The 21081-nt window shown below is 34.9% G+C and overlaps 1 protein-coding gene across 1 annotated transcript in view; it reads left to right on the top strand.

The window, feature by feature from the left end:
- Positions 1-19306, top strand: part of LOC121381571 (signal peptide, CUB and EGF-like domain-containing protein 1) — a 96533-nt gene extending 77227 nt beyond the window's left edge. Inside the window, exons 9-23 of the mRNA XM_041510902.1 lie at positions 3959-4081; positions 5969-6085; positions 6813-6935; positions 7625-7840; positions 8921-9043; positions 10190-10348; positions 10894-10996; positions 11398-11501; positions 12154-12318; positions 13626-13793; positions 14378-14539; positions 15096-15293; positions 16046-16198; positions 16675-16754; positions 17294-19306. Of these exons, the coding sequence (XP_041366836.1) occupies positions 3959-4081; positions 5969-6085; positions 6813-6935; positions 7625-7840; positions 8921-9043; positions 10190-10348; positions 10894-10996; positions 11398-11501; positions 12154-12318; positions 13626-13793; positions 14378-14539; positions 15096-15293; positions 16046-16198; positions 16675-16754; positions 17294-17437 (2138 nt within the window). The 3' untranslated portion in view covers positions 17438-19306. The remainder of the gene's footprint in view (positions 1-3958; positions 4082-5968; positions 6086-6812; positions 6936-7624; positions 7841-8920; positions 9044-10189; positions 10349-10893; positions 10997-11397; positions 11502-12153; positions 12319-13625; positions 13794-14377; positions 14540-15095; positions 15294-16045; positions 16199-16674; positions 16755-17293) is intronic.
- Positions 19307-21081: the final 1775 nt, after the last annotated feature.

Genomic DNA, 21081 nt, shown 5'->3' with positions numbered 1-21081 from the left:
AAGGTTTTGTTTCTCTCTTTTTGATTTTTTAAACAAGCATAAAAAACCCACTGGTCTACCATAAAACATGTTTTTATATATACATGTCTTATTAAGGGCAATTTCTTATTATTTTCATCCTCACTACAAGGAACCCCACAAAAGCATGATCTAGCTCTCTCACTTTATGGAACAGCATTTACTTCAATTGTAGAATGTTCATCAAAGGTGAATGAATTCTTGGGTTTCATCCCCATCAGTGGACATGTTAGGATTCCTCCTTTGTTAACCACTACTCAAGAACTTGTGTATTAAGGATAATGGTATGCACTGTTATGCCTTTGAGAAACTGAATATAAAACATTTGCTGCTAAATGAAAAAAAACGTATCCTGTATTTGGTTGTTGCAGGTTTTGTAGTACACTCTAAATTGGTATATGTCAGACACTAAATACACCAGTGATTCTTTTTCTTTCCTTTTCTCTCTCTTCAATCTTACAGTAATTTGTATATAATATCCATGTATGTATAAATACTATTTAGTTTGTAAAAACTTCAGAATGTGACTTTGGTCAGGCTCTGGCTTAGAGCATATTCAATTAAACTTAAAACTTTACATCCGAGTCCAGGTTTTAAAGTTTAATAATCATGGATTATGGAAAATCATGTATTCAATAATTATTATATAATAATCATGACACAATGTCTGCAAAACATCCAGTATTTAAACTGATTATTAATCAGCAACTGTTTGACATATGTAATATTATTATGACTGAGACCACAGAACTGTCAGCCATTGGCCGTTGTATCATGTGTGTTTACCAGCAAATTCAAACTGTATCTGTTGATAAGTCAGTAATATAGCCAGAGCCAATTCAGTTTACAATTATGCAAACAACCTTTTTTTTTTAAATCTCACTGATTATAAACTAATTAAACACTGATTTAGCCTATATGAATAAATGTAAAGAAAGTACTATTTATGTTCACATTTTTGTGGGATTTTGTGGTTTATTGCTATTTTGTGGTTTATATTAGCAATATTTTCCTTTAATATAACAAAATAATATTACCAGAAATTTCCAACAATTTATCCTTTTACATGTAGCAATCACCACCTTTTCCCAGCCTTGGTAATTATTTAGTCTAAATGTATAAATAATATGATATGAAATTTGACTTGCATGTTTGTGAAGCATTAATATTGTGATAACAGTGTTTAGAAAACTATCTATTAATTCTGTTGCCCCACTGGCTTGAGCTTGTTAAAATGTTTGTGGTTGCATGATGTATAATATTATTTAATAATTAAACTATTTCAGAATAATTTGTATATTGGCATCATATTCCATATCACTGAATAAAATTATGTGGTGGATATTGCATATATGTACATATACATAAACATCTACTATACTAGCTTTACATGTTAATAAATTAATATATGCTTTGCCATTTTTCGTTTTATTATATTTTTTTTATATTAACAATAGCATATATACATTTGTGTAAAGTTGTGAAGCATATGCATATGTTTGAACATTTTCTAATCATATATATATATATATACCTTTTCAAAGTATATTAGTAATAGCTGTAAACACCCATATTGTTTTAATGAACAACAATTATGATATTTTCATATATTATATGACAAATCTTGTATATTGTCATTGATGTGTTCCCACTAAGAAATTCAAGATATGGTTATACAGTCAAACCTCTCAAAACCGGACCATCTGTAAACCGGAATTCCCTCAAAACCGGACCCTCTGTAAACCAGAATTCCCTCAAAACCAGACCCTATGTAAACCGGAATTCCCTCAAAACCAGACCCTCTGTAAACCAGAATTCCCTCAAACCAGACATTTTTCATGGTCCCTTTTTAAATATCTGTATGGAAGAGAACCTCTCTAAACCGGACCCTCTGTAAACCGGAATTCCCTCAAACCGGACATTTTTCATGGTCCCTTTTTAAATATCTGTATGGAAGAGAACCTCTCTAAACCAGACCCTCTGTAAACCGGAATTCCCTCAAACCGGACATTTTTCATGGTCCCTTTTTAAATATCTGTATGGAAGAGAACCTCTCTAAACCGGATAGTTCTTAAAACCAGACTTTTTACTTGGTCCTGAGAGTGTCCAGTTTAGAGGAGTTTCACTGTACCAGTAAGTTAGACCAAAAATGTTGTTAGCTTTTAGGTAAATTCTGTTAGAAGACATTTTATTTTCACAAATTTTCTTAGATGAATAAAATGCAATTACATAAAGACTCGTTACCCCTAATAACATTTTAACTAATTAACATTTTAAGTAATTTATTATTAACAGACTACTTTAATATTCAACAATTAAACAGTTTATATTTGATGATTTCGTGAATGAAAACTTTTATGAGTCTCGCAGTATACTTTGTGAAAAAGAAAAATTTATTTTACAGTCAATTTCACCGGCATTTATGTTTTAGGTAATGATTTTTTTAATCAAATTATTTTGTGCTCCCATATTTGTTTTCTCATATTCCAGCACCAGCCTTGGTTTTCTTGTGTGTTCAGTTTTATTTTAACACAACCCAGAATTTTAATACCTATACAAAAACATACAATCTTAATATAAACTTAAAATTTTAAAAATAAATATGTACTTTATAAAATAAACTTCAAATTCTATGTCATCATAATGTTAAATACTTAAGCATAATATTCAGTTCAATTAAATTTAAAGTTAATGAATACTTTCTTAGATATTTAATTAACTTGTGGGTTTTAAAATGCAGGAGTTTTGTTTTTAAGCCCAAAGCAGTAGTTGGTTTTGAAGATAAAATATACTCCCCCAAAACAATTAAGCTACTTAAGGTTTTTTTCATGAATCCTCTTTCCAAATGTCAGTCAATTTATTTTAACTATATCAATAATATATTATACATACATGCCTGTGCTAAAAAACCCCAAAATGTCAGTCCCATAAATTGGAAAAAAAAACCCACCCAACAAAAGGTCGGACATCTTATTGTAATTACAACTAAAACAGATATATATCATGTCAATCATAATTAAACACATTTTTTTATGGAATATATATATGTCAGTGATAGAAATAAACACATTTTTTTATGGAATATATATATATGTCAGTGATAGAAATAAACACATTTTTTTATGAAATATATATATGTCAGTGATAGAAATAAGCACAATTTTTTATGGAATATATATATGTCAGTGATAGAAATAAGCACAATTTTTTATGGAATATATATATGTCAGTGATAGAAATAAGCACAATTTTTTATGGAATATATATATGTCAGTGATAGAAATAAGCACAATTTTTCACTAGTGTCACCGGATAGAAAAACACATTATACATATATTGTCAGTGATAGTCCAACATTTTTTTATGGAATATATATTTGTCCAAGTGATAAATAAGTTTGTTTTATCCACCACAAACACAGTACAAGGATGATATTTTTTTGTCCAGTTTGCTCAAACAAGGACTTCATTGCTCAAAAACACTTCATTGAACATTTTTACTTGTCCACTGGACAATCACCAAGGTACATTTTGTTTGTCCGAGATGATTTTCACTTGTCAGGACAAAGAGACAAGTGCTTATTTCGAACACTGTATGTTAAAACAGAGTTCACTAAAACGATGAGTGATCAGTATCCTCCATGCATGGCTAAAGAGTTTTAGGAAGTGGCAACTTGATTACCTTGCAATAAAATTTTAAAATAATTTTTATCAGAAACTATGCTCAAATAATATTACACATTATCTGTTGCAAAACACTTCATGTTCGGATTTACCATAGTTTGACTCCCAATAGCTAATGTATTTTTCGTGCTGGGATGTTGTTAAACATTAATTAATTACGTCATTAATTCTGTTGCATATTGTTTGGCTGAAATTTCTTTATTTATCTACTCATTTAAATTTTGCTGTTGTTTCATGGTGGTGCTTGCTTATTTCAGATATCAATGAGTGTGACTCCAACAACGGCCACTGCAGCCACACGTGTGTCAACACACACGGCAGCTACGAGTGTGTCTGTCCCAATGGCTTCAAGGTCAATGCTGACCAGCGGTCCTGTGAAGGTGAAGTGATTTATTTTATATTATATGGAAGATTAATTTGTCATTAATACAAGAAAATGGCTATCCATAAAGGAAACAGTGTGATACATGTTATAGAGAATAGGCTAATACATGAGTAGCTGTTAGATACCATTCATCTCACAACGAGCTGTTTTAAAAGGTATATAATGAACGAAAGCGAGTTTGATACATTTTTAAACAACAAGTTGTGAGATAAATGGTATCTAACGGACACAAATGTATTATTCTATTTCTTACATATCCTCAAAAACCAGGTTTTAAGCAAATTTTAACATTTTGTTTTCATCTAAAAGTTATTTACAGCCATTGCACTTGTAGCTGACTTACGCATTGATTTCCATCGCACTGTTTTTTCATTGAACGTATGGCATTGGTGACCTGGTCATCACCTAGGAGCAGCCAGTCGTAAGTCTTGAAATTGTTAACACATGTACATGTGTTAACAAGTATGTGTAATCATAAATAACACATGTATGGCATTTTCACCAATGGGTGTGTAAGAAATATAATTCTTCGACATGTGAAATGTTTTGAACAATACAACCAGGACATTATTTAATCAGTGAGAAGTGTGAAGTAGACGTTCCACCAGAATCCCAGTATGCCTCCCCTTCCCTGATCTTACCAGAAACCATTTTATATAAATACTTGGGGTGATGTTGAACCTGTACATTGACTTCTCTTTTAATGGGGGCGGGACCAGTGGTAAAGTGCTCACTTGATATGTGGTCGGTTTGGGATCAATCCCCATCAGTGGGCCCATTGAGCTATTCCTCACTCCAGTCAGTGCACCATGACTGGTATATCAAAGGCTGTGGTATATTGCTATTCTGTCTGTGGGATGGTGCATATAAAATATCCCTTGCTACTAATGGAAAAATGTAGTGGGTTTCCTCTCTAAGACCATATAATGCCTACAGGTGTGTTCAAGGATTGGTGACTATTCAAAACAATATGGGGTGGGACGTAGCCCAGTGGTAAAATGCTCGCTTGATGCACAATTGGTTTAGGATCGATCCCCGTTGGTAGACCCATTGGGCTATTTCTCGATCCAGCCAGTGCTCCACAACTGGTGTAACAAACAAAGGCCATGGTATGTACTATCCTGTCTGTGGGATGGTGCATATAAAATATCCCTTGCTACTAATGGAAATATGTACCGTAGTGGGTTTCCTCTCTAAGACTATATGTCCAAATTACCAAATTTTTGACATCCAATAGCTGAAGATTAATAAATCAATGTGCTCTAGTTGTGTCATTAAACAAAACAAACTTCTTTCTCTTTTAATGATGACTATAACCATTATATGGTTGTTCATCTTCGCCTTCCAATGTTGGAAGACAATACATCATTGGCTCATCCATTTGCAGAGATTTTTTCCATTGCTTATGCATTAAAATCTTGTCTAAACTGCTCACCCCAACACTGGTAGCTGAGTTGTGTGCCAAAAGCAGTATGCTTGAACCTTAATTTAATTTATAGAAATGGGGTTTAGCTCAGTCGGGGGATTAAACCACCTCAACAAGACTCATTGTTGTTGTTTTCTTGTCCCAACTAGTGCCACATGACTGGTGTATCAAATGTTGTGGTATGTTCTGTCTTGTCTTGGAAAGTGCATATATAAAAGATCCTTTATTACTAGTGGAAAAATATAGCAGATTTTCTCTGAAGACTACATGTCACAGTTATCAAATTAAATGTTTTGACATCCAGTAGCCAGTGATTAATTAGTCAGAGTGCTTTATAATGGTATCAGTAAACCAGACAGACTTTAATTTGATTTATATGTAAACACAAAACGGAATGAAATGTTAATCTTTTATACTGTATATAATTATGTAAAATGACAGTTGATCTGGTTTCAGACATAGACGAGTGTTTGGTGAACCGGTCGTGTGACCACACCTGTGTGAACACGCTGGGCAGCTTCCAGTGTACCTGCAGGGAGGGCTTTGAGAAGTATGGCAACACTCACTGCGCAGGTTCGAATGTCATACTTAATCAAGATGGCTTCAATAGTTTAAACATCTATCTGTACGGTTACCATTAGTGATACCCTTTGGAGACATGTCCAACATGTTTTAGCAAATAGCATAGTTGCAAGATTGTCTGAAGATAATATCCTACGACATATTGCAGCAACATTTAATATAGTTTTAACTATTTCCAATATCTTCAACATTTATAATAGCTTCAACATTGAGAAAAGCTGCCACATTTAGAATGTACATGTAGGTGGACCTCTGAGAATAACAGCAACATTAAAAAGAGCTGGAACATTTTAAAATCCTATATCTGCCCCTAAGCAGCCACACCTTTCTTTTGTATTCTTTATAAAACTGGGGGCGAGACGTAGCCTAGTGGTAAAGTGCTCGCTTGATGCACAGTCGGTTTGGGATTGATCCTTGTCAGTGGGCCCATTGTGCTATTTCTTGTTCCAGCCAATGCACCACGACTGGTATATCAAAGGCCGTGGTATGTGCTATTCTGTCTGTGGGATGGTGCATATATAAGATCCCTTGCTACTAATGGAAAAATATAGCCGGTTCCCTCTTTAAGACTATGTCAAAATTATCAATTGTATGACATCCACTAGCCAATTAATCAAACTTTAAACTTTATAAAACTGTGTTATATTTGTGAAAGCTTTATGAGTAAAAGACTTTGATAAATTTTACTTATTGATAATGTTTTTATTTTTTGTTTCAGACGTGAACGAGTGCTCCATGAACAATGGAGGATGTCACCAAATGTGTCACAACACACTCGGTTCGTTCAAGTGTTCCTGTAGACCGGGATTCAAACTCCACCCAAACCAGAAAGACTGCATCTGTGGGTATCTTTTTTTATTTGTCAGTATGTGTATATAATCTTTAACACCAATTATATTTTATATTTTGTCTGCATGGACCACAATGGTATCCAATGAATTTCTGTCAAAAGTTCTAAAACATATGTTTTAACTGTTTTTCTTTTTTTTATCTTGAAAATCTCTAACGGTTTTGTAGACCTGTCCACAATTTGTATAAATATATCTCATGGACTTTATATTGTACACAGATATGACACTGCCTAGCTAACATGAACAGATGTTAATATTTTTGGTAGTTATTTCTCACATATACACTATACATGTACAAAAATTTGCTAAACAGGTTTCAAAGATTGCTATGCAATTTTAAAACATTAAACAGAAGTTGCTAATCAATTATCAATTGACTAGAAATGTTGTTCAAAATTTGACAAAACATTTCCTGTATATACATGTACATATATACATTTTGGTAATTTGTATTATACAGTGAAACCCCTCTAAACCGAACACCCTTGGGACCATGCAAATGTCTGGTTTTAAGATTGATCCGGTTTGGAGAGGTTAAGTTCTGTCTCAGCTTTTAGAAAGGGACTCTGTAAAGCATCTGGTTTTGAGAGAATTCCGGTTTACAAAGGGTCCGGTTTTGAAAGGTTTCACTGTATGTGTTTGATGGAAACTATATTCTTTGCCACTTAATACATTTCAGCTGTCAATACGTGCATCCCACTGAAAGTTCCTGCAAAGGCCTCGTTGAAATGTCAGACTGTTAGTGGTGGGGAGCGGCAGTGTGTGTTAGCTTGTAACAGACCAGCACAATTCTCCGTGCCCATCAGTGGACAGCAGTATGATCTAACGTGTGGACCCAGTAACCACTTCAAGTGGACATTTGAACGAGAGAACATGACCATGCCAATGTGTTCAGGTGAGATTCTTTGTGCTCAATATGCATAGCAGGCTCATAAGAACAATATGTGGAGTCGGGGGAGGGGAAGGGGGCACAAGCCACATTTTAACCTTTATTTATACAGAGTAGGAAAAGCATGTACTTTTTAGTCCTGGAGTGGAAGTTCCTATAGGACTTGCATAGGAATGGAAAGTGGGGGGACGGGGGGCACTGGCCCTCCAACTCTGAAGATAATGCATTGTTCTCGGAGCTGATACTATAGCTGTCCTCTCCACCCCCCCCCCCCCCCCCATTGTTGCTGTTATCTTCTGATGCCTTCGATGTGATAATGTTACATCACCAGTGTAGAAATGTGGATACTTGATGTTATATACATGGTATACAGATACTCTTTTGACTGTTGGATTTTAATTAATTTCTTTTTTTTTTTTAATTTAAGAGAACAAAACCCTGCAAATTCTAGTAAATATTTATTGTATTTTGACACAATTAAAGAGACATACCCTTCTTTTTAAACACTAACGCATATTTTTGACTATTATAACCGTTTTTGTTAAGTTAAATCATACTTTGCTTAGATTTTATTGTTTAGATTATCAATTTTCATACATTCGAAGTGTTTTTGGTCATCCTGGTCTTTTTAATATCACAAAATCCATTTTTAATATTTTTTTAAATGTATGTGTGTCTGAGAAGTAACAGTTAGGGAGTTGAGTTTTAGTCTATTTTTAGAGGGTATTTCACCATTTCAAAGTCACACTCATGTTTCACTCATTTGTAACTTTATCCAAATGTGTTATAGGTTTGTAGATTAACTAAACATAGTGTCAATTTTCAGGGGTTGAAACTAGTTTATTTTGGTCAATATTGGATAGATTTGATGAGTTTTGCATAGCGTCTGTTTTTCCTTCATTCCCCATTGACATATCCATTACAAAAACACTTTGTATGATGGTATGCTATTCCTATTTTAATGAAGTTAAAGTTCCACAAAAAACCATCTGTGATGATTTAAAAAACAAGAGAGGATTAATGTTATTTACATTCTGTTATGGTAAGCATATACCGTACTGACCGTATTGTTGTTTTCTTTTGTAGAAAAATCGTTTCCCCCCAGCTTTAGAAGGAAAGCTACATTTGTGTTTGTCATGGACAAGAAGTGTCATTTCCACAAGAGTGCTGTGCAGTATCTGATGTCAAACCTAACACAAGTACTCAATGGTAAATAAAAAACAACTTTCGAGTAAATAAACCCTCATTCCTTTGTCACTCATGGTTCATTTTGTTAACACTGGACTTTGAGACTGATGCATTCCTTGCAATGCCAATTCGATGTTAGTTAAGAAGGTTTTGTGAATTAAGACCCCCAGAGATCCATGAATAGAGAAGCAACGAACATCATCATAATCTTCTGCTAAATGGTTGGAGTACAGGCCCTTACCTGGGCCGAGTTCAGCCAGACCAAACAGAAAAACGTACGCTAAACTGGTTTATGCACTTTACGTTAAACCAAATGGCCACGTCAGCAACCAATCAAATAGTTTGCGAACATTAGTGAAACGTTTTCTGGCTGAACTTGGGGCTGAAGTGTGTGTATGTGAGTGTGTGGTTGTGGGTGTATGTTTTTGGGGTGGGTCAGTTGGTGCATACAGAGCCCATGAAAATTTTAAATAACCAATCTTATTCTTCGTTCCACTTCAAAAAAAAAAAAGCTAACAAAAATAGACTGATTTCAGAGCAGTGTATTCATGTGTACACCATCACTATCAAATCCTGTATACATCCCTTCCAGCTTGTATGAAGGACTTTCTTTGTGGGTGTAATTTGAAAAAGGACTTCCGTGAGTGTTAACTTTGTCAACAGTTGTAAATCCTTTTTTTAAAAGTACACCTTGTTGGTCCATGGGTTGGGGATGAATGTGCAACTCATGCACACTAGCCTGGGTGCAGGCCTGTTGTCTGAAAGTATTGAACATGATAGCAATAAGATTTCTCTGTACATTAACTTTTTAAATGAAATCGTATGCCTGGGACAATGTGCTTGATTTTCATTTCAATTTACAATTGTTTTCATGCCGATATTAGAACATATGTCTTAGTCATGGATGGACCTCAGCTTTCTAAGATGTCTGCTAGAACAGGGCCTTTAATGGCTATCAAAAGAAAAATCAGTGTATATAGCCTTAAAACTCCCTTGCTTTTATAACCAATTCCAGTACAGGGATGCCAGTGGTTGAACTGCTATACCACTGAAGTCAGTGATGTGCTTGGATCTAAATTGGATATTGGTGTTGATGATGATGAGAATGATGACTATAATGCAAAACCACTCATCTACATTGTATATTATAACTTTAAAACATTTCAGAACAAAAGAAATACAAATGCACGAAGAAGTGTCATGTGAACTATTTGGACATGAAGTGTGGTTCCAGGAGAAAGAAATTCCAGCGTCACGTCCGCGGAACACACAAGACTCTGATCACCACTGAGTTCGAACTACAGATGAACTCCAAGAAGCCATCAGGTCAGTCATCAAAATGGTTTCACAAATTTTATCATTCTAGAAAAGATATTAATATAGGGTTGACCCGGCAGAGATTGAGATATTTAGAGTTCTGGGCCTCCTGAAGCAGTAAGTTTTCTTATATATTGCTCTAATTTTGCAATCTTGAGGCCCAAGCTTGCTTTTTTCTTTGTTGGTCAGTCCCTCCCTAAAGATAGTAATGTCTTTACTAGTGATGGGTATTATGATAATTTTGCTATATAGATTGCATGTATCACAATACGTATCATAATATATTATTTAATGGGATGTCAACCAAGAGTACATATTAGAGCATTTGATGTACTTGTTGTTTGACACACTGGTTGGGAAGGGGGAACCCCCCCCCCCCCCCCCCCCCCCCCCGACTCCATCAAGAATGAATCATTTAACAATCCCCATCACACATCAGAAAAATGCTTCACCACTGAGCTACTTATCACTCCATTTCTGTATGGATTCACAGAAAATCATGGTAAAACATAGGCTATATATGTTTTAATTTGTCTGTTCTTTGTTTTTCTCAGGTCGTTGTAATTCTGACTGTATGACCAAAAGAACACAGAGGAAATTGAGGAAAGCTTTCAGAACTCTGAAACGCTCCATCAAGAGAGAAAAATTCTTTGTCAAGTAGGTGATCTAGAACAATTAACTTTGTTACTTGCACTTAACGTTAAAAATCATGGGATTTTGGACTTGCATTCATAAGTGTGCAGTGATGTAAACCAGTTTAATATTGTGAAATGTTTTTTATTTATATGTATGCACTTTAGTGCATGCATGTTCATGAGGTGTAAATTTTAGTATCTGTGATGCACATCTGAAATAAAAATAATGCTTGCATATAAATTTTGCGACTTGACGTTGGGTGTGAACAACTCAAAAGTTACATGTATTTGCATGCATCGCTTTTCTGGTTTACAGTACCAAGTTTGTAATACTTTGATTTTCTTATTGGTTACTACAGTTCCATTGCAAAACCTCGTTCATTAGATTTAATGCAAATTGATAATATTTTAAAATTTTGACAGGTTTGAGGGTAACCAGTATGAGGTTTTAAAAAGATCTTTTAAACCTGAAAAATCCATTGAAGTGGCTTGTCGTCCAGGAAACGTCCTCATCAACAAAATATGTGGTAAGAAGAGTAATGGTACATTGTGATGTGTATAGTTATTGATATATTAAATATTATTTATTGACCTAAACTACACGTATGCTGGTTAAAAAATCAGTTAGCCATTAAATTACTACACAAATTCAAGTGAAATTAATTATAGGCCCTGATAGTATTATACTATACAGTGGTAAATACTTCTATATAGCTGCAGCTGAAGGATTACCATTAACCAATAAACAAAGGGAAAGTACTGACACCAGAAAATGTTTAGTTTTATCCATAATTCTTTTACTGGGGCAAATTTAGGGGTGGGGAATACCTGCATTAAATGACAATTTAAACTTCACCATATTCCAAAATATTCCTGGGCCCCGTTCCACGAAGCGATGTTAGCCCTAAGATTACCTTAGGCACTTAGCTACCTTATGCACTTAAGTTGATCTTAGGGCTAAGATCGATTCATGGAATGGGGCCTGGACTGTTGTCCTCATTCTTAGTGCAGACATCCCAGTCAGCACCTGTCTCAGCCCCCATTTTCACAATATTATGGATTCATTTCTGTTGTATGAGAGAGAAATCCATATTTCAGAAATGTAATATTTGTCCATGAATTTGTTATTATTGTATATGTACATATTTTTACTTCATAATGTCTTGTAATATTTTGCAGTTTCATGCAGTGTTGGAACCTATTTTAATGGGGTGTCAGAGAAATGTGAACTGTGCCATGCTGGAACGTACCAGGATCAGGAGGGCAAACTGTCATGTAAGGAATGTCCACACAGACAGCCAGGAATGGGCGTCACCGGTGCTAAAAACACAGCGGAATGTTCAGGTAACTCCAAAATATCAAAGCTCCAATTTGGCAGGCGGAAATTGCCACTCAAACCGCACATTTTACTTTCCAGTAATCCGTTTTACAAGCAGCTTTTACTTTCCATCTTATTTCTAAAAATTGTTTCCAGTATATCCCAGAATTCTTGATTCACATTTTAATTGAAAAACTTGAAATATTTTAAAACATTACTACATTTGTACCGACATTGTGGACACAGCAATTTTACATTACTACACACACCAATAATGGAAGAATTATCTACCAACAACATTCTCAAAACTCGTTCGGATCACATCGGCCGATTACGGTTTTTCAAATCAGAGTTCAGCGACAGTGAGTGATACAAACGTCGTGAACAATTTAGACTAGTTCTCGGAGTGGTCATTCAGTTTAACATGTAGTGTAAAAACTAGTCTAGCACATGTTAGCAAAAAACTACTGGTTGAACTTACGCTTATTTATTGACAGAATCAGTCGAGAAGTTCCAAGTTGCATGACTAAAAACCACAAAAATGATTTACACTATCATCGACCATGCTAGTTACAATCATGGCCACAGTGTAAAATGATAGCAATACCTGTGCTCTAGAACTGCATATCAGTTTCAAACATTTGCCTCCCAATTAAAATCTGGGAAGCAAAGACTGCTTCCCAATCAACAACATGAATTTCAAGCCTTGAAGATAATGTAAATTATTTCCCTTTGTAATTTAAAAAAATAAGAAGCAAATTTTGGAACAAAATATAGTAACTTGGAATATGATCACGGTCAACATGCCATGCACCGCCATCTCCCACTTTAAAATGATAAGAGAACTGGGCCCATGGTTATACAACTTTGGAGTTTAAATTCAAATTATTAATCACTTCACATGCATGCAATTTGTATGCGTTACCATAACATTAAAGTCTCAAGATGTCAAATTACACTAATCTGGACTTTAAATGTTTTATAACATATTCAAATGTGGATCTAAGATATATAATATATATAGGAGTATATAATAAGCATGTAGGAGTATAAATAGCTCATTACCATTTGTTGTTAGGATTAATCATTATATATACAATGTATATGGCATGCTCACCACAATGGCTGAACAGGGCCCTGCCTAAACTAGAATAACTGAAAGGGGTGGGGGGTGTAGTTAGGAAGAATCGGACTCAATAATGGAGAGTCTTCTCCAGCTGTACGAAAGGTGCACTTACGAACTAAAAGGGCACTTCAGTGGGAAGAGGAACAGCTGTAACCTTGTTTCATTCCCTTGGTATGGCCCTGTTGAATGAGTACAATTTACTTTCAGAGCTCTGTGATCCTGGATTTTACTCTGAAAATGGGTCAAAGCCTTGTCAACCATGTGGCATTGGATCATACCAGCCAGAATATGGGCGGACATCTTGTATGCCATGTGGTGCCGGTATGAGAACCCACTCCCTAGCAACAACCAACTTCCAGGGTTGTGCAATATCAGGTGAGAATCTTAAACTGTCATGACTATGACAAAGTGGCAAAAACCCCAAACATATTGACATAATTAATAATGTTTGTGACTACCCAAAGCGACGAAATGTTATACACCCATCATTACAAGCATTCAGTGAGCTGTTGAATACTACATTAGCTGAACTTAACTAATTGTAGTGCGATAAATTAGAGTACAGTCTTATAAAGGAAGCATATTTAAAAAAATATTTCTCATAATCTAGGTGTCTGGAAATTCATAAAACTAATACAAAGATAAAAAAACCTGGAATTATTATGGAATTTGAGATTTCTGTGCCTAATAAAAAAGTATTCCTGCTCTTGTTTTTTTTAATGAAAATCTTATTATTCTCAATAAAATAGGGCCAGAAGATATTTTCAGCATTTTACTTCATATATAGTTAAAAATATGATTCTGGTGTACATCACTGGTCATAATTTACTCAAGACACCATTTAGAAAGCATCAGTGATGAAAACTTTCTAACATAATATAACCTTAGCAAAAACTAACCAAAAACATTTACTTGCCTTTAATTAATTTTATTGAGTATATTATGATAAACTCTTACAGAGGTCTGCATACCGGGTAGCTACTACAGCACGACAGAGAGACGATGTGTGAAGTGTCCCATTGGAACCTACCAGTCGAAGACAGGCTACAATTTCTGTAACGCTTGTCCAGGGGACACCACCACTGACCAGGAGTCATCCACCAGCAGCGAGGACTGCAAGGGTAGGTTACAGAACGGTAGATTGTCTAAAGGAAAGGAGTGCTTTGTTTAACTCTTTCCAGTCTCTACCACCAGTATATTGTTTAATCAGCAGACATTAAATGAAATGAGACAGAGATAGAGAGAAACAAAAAGAGACACAAAGACATACAGAGAGAAAGACAGAGAAAGATACTTAAAGACAGAGAGAGAGAAAGAGAAAGATACTTAAAGACAGAGAGAGAAGGAGGAGACAAAGGCAAAGAGAGAAAGAGAGACACAGTGACTAAGATGCAGAGAGAGAGAGAGAGAGAGAGAGAGAGAGAGAGAGAGAGAGAGAGAGAGAGAGAGAGAGAGAGAGAGAGGAGAGAGAGAGGTGGGAGAGAGGGATGGAGACGTGACTCATTCTTCCATCCCTAGCTATACAATAATGACATCAGCCTTATATCCCTAATAATCAATATGTACTCTTGGATGGAATAGCCTTATTCCACATAAATAGATATGAATGATTCTTTTATTCAGATTACAGTATTTTATACAAATGAACATTGAAAAGAAAAAATTCATATGTTTCAGACCGATCCTGCCGGTGGTACCAAGGGCGGTATCAAGGGGTGATCGAGACCCCCAACTACCCTGGTAATTACCCAGTGAACATGCGGTGCACGTGGAAAATCAAACCAGAGAAGCGAAGACGAATTCTAATCATCATCCCAGAGATTTACCTGAGGGAGGATGACAAATGTGGAGATGTGCTCGTCATGAGAAAATCAAGTGAGGTTTTATTTACAAAAATTTAACAAAATAAAAACATGTTCAATATTTTCATAACTGTTACAATTAATGTCCAATGTTTCAGAAGTATAGCCAAGCTGTAATATTATTATAATAGAATCATTCTCCCTTGATTAAGGATCCGATGCCATATAACTGTATATAAAATGTGTTGAGTGCATTGTTAAATAAACCATTTCCGTCCTTCCTTGATGAAGGCAGCATACATGTAGCTATTGCCAAAATGTTGCACATCCTTGTAACAAACAATATTTTCTTTGAAATACAGCCATGGTAAATATAATTCTGTATTAATGCATTAAATTGTAGGAGTAAAATATCAAATTAATTAAAAAATTAACTTTTTTCCCTCATTCTAGTTTTATCCTTTGTTAAAAATTTTAACGATTAAAATAGCAATATCTTTATCATGTGGTTACAAATACATAATGACTTGATGGAAATAAAAATATGTTTAAATCCAATAATTTGATCTTGGAATCATTGTTACATTACAGTAAAATACTCTCATAATGAACTGCTGGGGACCATGATAGTTAGTTCGTTATAGCAGTAGATTATTGTACACATATGGATAAGTTGGTTATTAATGTATAGGGAGATAAAATGGAACTTTACGATCAGTTTGTTCTATGCAGTAGTTCGTTCTAATCATGTTCATTATAAGTGTACTTTACTGGATTTGTTAATAATAGAGTATAATGTCTGATATTTGATGAATGATATTACAGAGTCACCATACAGTTTGACAACTTTTGAAACCTGTAAGAGTCGAGACAGACCAATTGCATTTACTGCGAGATCGAAGAAACTGTGGATTCAGTTCAAGTCGGATGCCAATAACACAGCCGCTGGCTTTTCTATTCCCTTTGTTACTTATAATGGTGAGAATACGTTCAGTTGATATGTTTCTTCATTAGCTTAATGTTGTTACTGAAATCTACTTCACATGTACACAACACTGCAGTTTCAGAACTAAGGTGGATACTGAAGGTTGTGATCATTAGTCATTTAAGAATATACACACCAAGAAACTGTTTACATCTCTTAAGTTATACAAAGAGTACTTTTTTTTTTATCTATTCTTTCCCATTCCTAAATTTGTTTTATAATTTTAAAACACCCCTCCCCCTAACAGTGTACAGTTTGTATGTTCATGAATGGTCTCCTGTATATTTTAAAATTTGATGTTCAAGATCTCATCTAGTTTTCATACAGTTAAACATTTTAATGGTATTACTGCAAAGATAACATGTACTTTTTAAATATGCCAGTCTTCATTTGAATTTGTGTCATACTAAAGATGGACATATTACTTTAGGTAATTATAATAAATATATATTGTTTTTGAATGTTTCAGAGGAATACCAGTCACTGATTGATGATATTGTTGGGGATGGAAGACTCTACAATTCATACCACCAACAGCAGATATTTAAAGTAAGTAGTAAGGTTAATCCAACTAGCAGCCAGCTGATTGATTATGAGACTTTATTAACAGTACAGTGAAACTCCCCTAAACCGAACACCCTCGGGACCAAGTAAAAATTCCTGTTTTAAGAGGTATCCGGTTTATAGAGGTTCTCTTCTGCACAGATATTTAAAAAGGGACAATGAAAAATATCAGTTCTGGGGGGGAATTCCAGTTTACATAGGGTCCGGTTTTGAGAGGTTTACTGTAGTTAATACATATCTGAAACTCAAAGGGTTTCATTGAGGAGCATATAGAGCTGAAGGAGGTTGGGGGGGGGGGGGGGGGCAAGGGTGTGGTTCAGATGTTGTATATGCCTTTTATTTGGAAACAAATTTACAATTTTAAAATGTCAGAGATATCAAATTCAAATGATTGATTTGACAAGGGAAAAAACCCCCACCTCAACCTCGAAAGTGTAAATTGTGCAGATTCCACATCCCAACCTCCCTGATTATGAGTCGGCTGTTCCTTTGACTTAAAGATGGAAAATTTTGTGTTTTTTCAGGACAGAAAACTTTTGGATGTGTTATTGGAAGTAATTGCAGAGCCGCCCACATATTTCAAGTATGCCAATGTGTCTCACAAAATGTTTCCTGAATCGTTCTTCAAACTCCTTACACCAAAAGTACGGCGTTTTTTCACGACGTGAATATTGGGTATTTTAAATCAAAGAGCGAACTTAGCTGAATACTCACGACATGAAGTATGATGTAGTTGGATGTATTAATTACTTTACATGTTAGTGTGTGCCCTGCTCAAAGCAGGCTGGCTCGCACAAATCGACTCTACAGACTGATTCTTTATGGTGGAACAACATCAGATTCCTGCTTAAGTGTGCATTTTTCTTTGTATTACGTTTCCTCAAAGGAGAATTTATCACAAGGAAATAATTTTAAGTGTTGTGCACCGATATATAAAACATCTGAACATTTTAACTGTTAGTACTCTCAATGGATGTTTGCTTTTTAAAGGTGGTTTCCCTGATAACAATTCTTTGGATTGCTAATAATAAACAATTGCTGATTGGCTAAAATTGTAGCCAATCAGGTAAAGTGTTTCTGCACAACTTTAAAGTTTAATTCAACGGATTTACAATTCATAAAGGTCACACTATTGCAGTGTGTGTAAGGTTCATATATAACTGCAGTTCAAATAAAGGAAATGTGAAGAAAAAGTTGGTGCTTGTTGAGAAAGAAAGAGAGAGAGAGAGACAACAAAGTTGTAGAAAGACTATTTTTGTTTTAAAGACTAATGTAGAAGTCTTAATTTTCAGTGTATATTGTCCAATGTGATTGGCTTGAGCATTATTCAGTGCTAACAAGCATATTATGTTTTTGCACATGGTAAAGCAAAATTAATCAGTAGCTTGTCACCAGTTTAAGTAAAGCATGTATTACGAAATAACCCACTGAACCACCTGGTATTGGTGAATCAAGTCAAACACTGGCATAAATTAATGTAATTCTTGTTTTATCCAAAAGTGTATACAATTACTGATTTATTAGTAAAGATGGATTATAACTATAAGTAAATTGTGCCACTTTTAAAGCAATAAAACCTGCATTTTTATAAATTGGGTAATTTTTTAAACTCACTAAATTTACGGTCTCATAGAAAAATGAGTGTTTAGTTCAACTTGCAACTAATATTATTTACACTGCTGATTAATTTTTCCAGTTTCACCATTTAAACTGCTATAACCATCTACATATTTTATGTCTTATCATCCATTGTAATTTGTATTGCTTTACATGTATCCAGTGTGTATGTCAGCTTGTTTTAGTATATATGGTATCATTTGTACTGCTTTACATGTTGTCCATGGGTTTTTTGTTCCACATCTATCATCCTAATTGCCAGTAGGGCCTCCACGAGTCTAAAATATTGGACTTGAGTACTCGAGGGTCAAACTCAACCCGGACCCGAGTACCCGACACTTACACTGGATGATAATGAGACTAAGGAATAAAGTAAAATAGCACTATGCATCTTAATTCTACCCTTTAACATGGATGCCAAATCATGCCATTGTATTGCACTTAGAAACCGTTTAGAAAATGATCAGTGTTGTGATGAATGGACGGCCAGTTTAAAAAGAGAAACTAGACCATGATCATCAAATAATTATTGTGTAACTTATATTGTTGATTATCTATTGCTGAAATTATTGTCCTACACTGTCCATTGTATTATAGTTGATTAATTGTATTCCACCTTGTACGGGTACTCGAGTCCTGTGAACAGACTGGAGTCTTGCTAGACTCAACCCGTGTCCGAGTACTCAAGTACTCATGGAGACCCTACATGCCAGTCTATACTCTATATCTGTCTTGACACATTAGTCCAGTAAAACTATGACTAAACCTAGAACAAACTGAAACAGAAGGGTTTTTTGGTTTTATATTTTTAAGATGACCCCACTTAACATTATATTCAAAATCTGCCAAAATCAGATACTGGGAAATGGTGCTAATTAGCATAAGTAATCTACTAAATCCCAAATCTCCTAAACAGTTAATTTTAGACCCATAAATGTATTATTAGATAGAAATATGATATATATATATATATATATATATATATATATATATATATATATACATGTATAATTATACGTGTAACCGCTCTACTGTAACAGTATAGAGCACTCTAGCGGCACACCAATAACAAGCTTCATTTGAATTATTATATATATATATATATATATATATATATATATATATATATATATATATATATATATATATATATTTATATATATATATATTTATATATATATATATATATCAAAGAATCAAAATATCTTGTTAAAAATATTCTATGATGTACCTATGACGTCATGACACAATTTGTTCTAGGTTCACCTAAATTGTGGCTTATATCTTCATTATCTGAATTTGCAGTATTTTTACGTTTGCATGCACTTTTCTTACAATACTGCATATTTGGAAAGGCGGTCGAGAGCAGGTCAGGTCATAGGGTTTAACGTGCACATTCAGAACAAGCTGTTGTAGCACACGCCTGTCATGCGTGCAGGTGTCAACTTTTGCAGGACAGGAAAAGGTTTGGGGTGGGTGGGAGATGGGGTCGCCCGTGTTGGCATGTGCAAAGGAGCACAAGCAGCCTGATGATGGTCTGTAGCGGGAGAGGGTTGGTTTTGATGCTATTGAATTTGCAAATGTTCCGTTGGATTAAAGCCAAATAGAACTGTCAAGAGCCAGGTTGGGCTACTTATATAGGCATTGAGGGAAAGAGGTTGGAGCAAACATACATGCAAGCTGGTGGAGTCATAGACCCCCTTCGAAGGGCAGGGGCCCCCTTCTTTGAGCCCAGGCCTCGGAGCACCTACTCCAGCTACCCATGGTCTCAGTGCTATCAATTTTTAGTATCATTACATATGCACCAATTCAACAATAAGTTGAATACGTGAATAGGTTAACATTACATCAGCTAGAGGTCTTTATTTATTTATATTATTAAAAACTTTCCGCTGTTATATGATTCACTCTGTTCTGATTGGATGAGGTTGGTTGCCAAAACAGCTGAATGTTATCCTTCAAAAAACCTCCGCAAATTACATCATTATGTCAAATGGGACGTCATTGCCTAAAACAGGTCATGAACAGGATATTAGAAACTGATCTATGTGATTTTAACAAATAAGTTGTGTTATATGTAATTATACGAATTGTTTGCCCTTTTTTTTAAAATTAATTTATCAATGAATAACCGTCACAAATTTAGTATAAAATCACTTCACTAAGTTACACATTTTTATACAATTTGTGACCGTTATACATCGATGTATTCACAAGACATGACAAACAATCCTTATATGATTAATTTTTAAAGTATGGAAAGGTTTATGTAGAGCCTTGGCTTTTCTACAAATAGCTTAAAATCTTAATAACCCTAGTATGTGTTATTACAGGCCTGGAAGGTAGGATAGGGTGAGGAGTTGCAGAGAAGTATACACTAACCCATGGTGATCAGGGTCAACATGATTTTAAATTAACAGTCAATTCAGTCAGCAATTCATGACAATTTAGAGCCCCCGTGTGAGGTTAACAAAAAATATAAGTGTGGAATATAGATGTGAAACTATGGCACTGCTTGCAAAACGTTTTGAAAGTGATGGACTTTGGAAAAAAATTGTATGAATATATACACACACCCCACCCCCTCCTGCAGATATTAACACCCTTATCACATCATTAGCTCAGTGTTAGGCTATTGTGAGCTTCATTAAGTGTATGATATGGGGGCTAGTGCTGGAGAAAAATCTCAAATTTA

This window comes from Gigantopelta aegis, chromosome 9 (genome assembly GCF_016097555.1).
Source record: "Gigantopelta aegis isolate Gae_Host chromosome 9, Gae_host_genome, whole genome shotgun sequence".
NCBI classification, from domain to species: Eukaryota; Metazoa; Mollusca; class Gastropoda; order Neomphalida; family Peltospiridae; genus Gigantopelta; species Gigantopelta aegis.
Note: the sequence above shows the minus strand (reverse complement) of the source record. Positions and strands in the feature narration are given on the sequence as shown.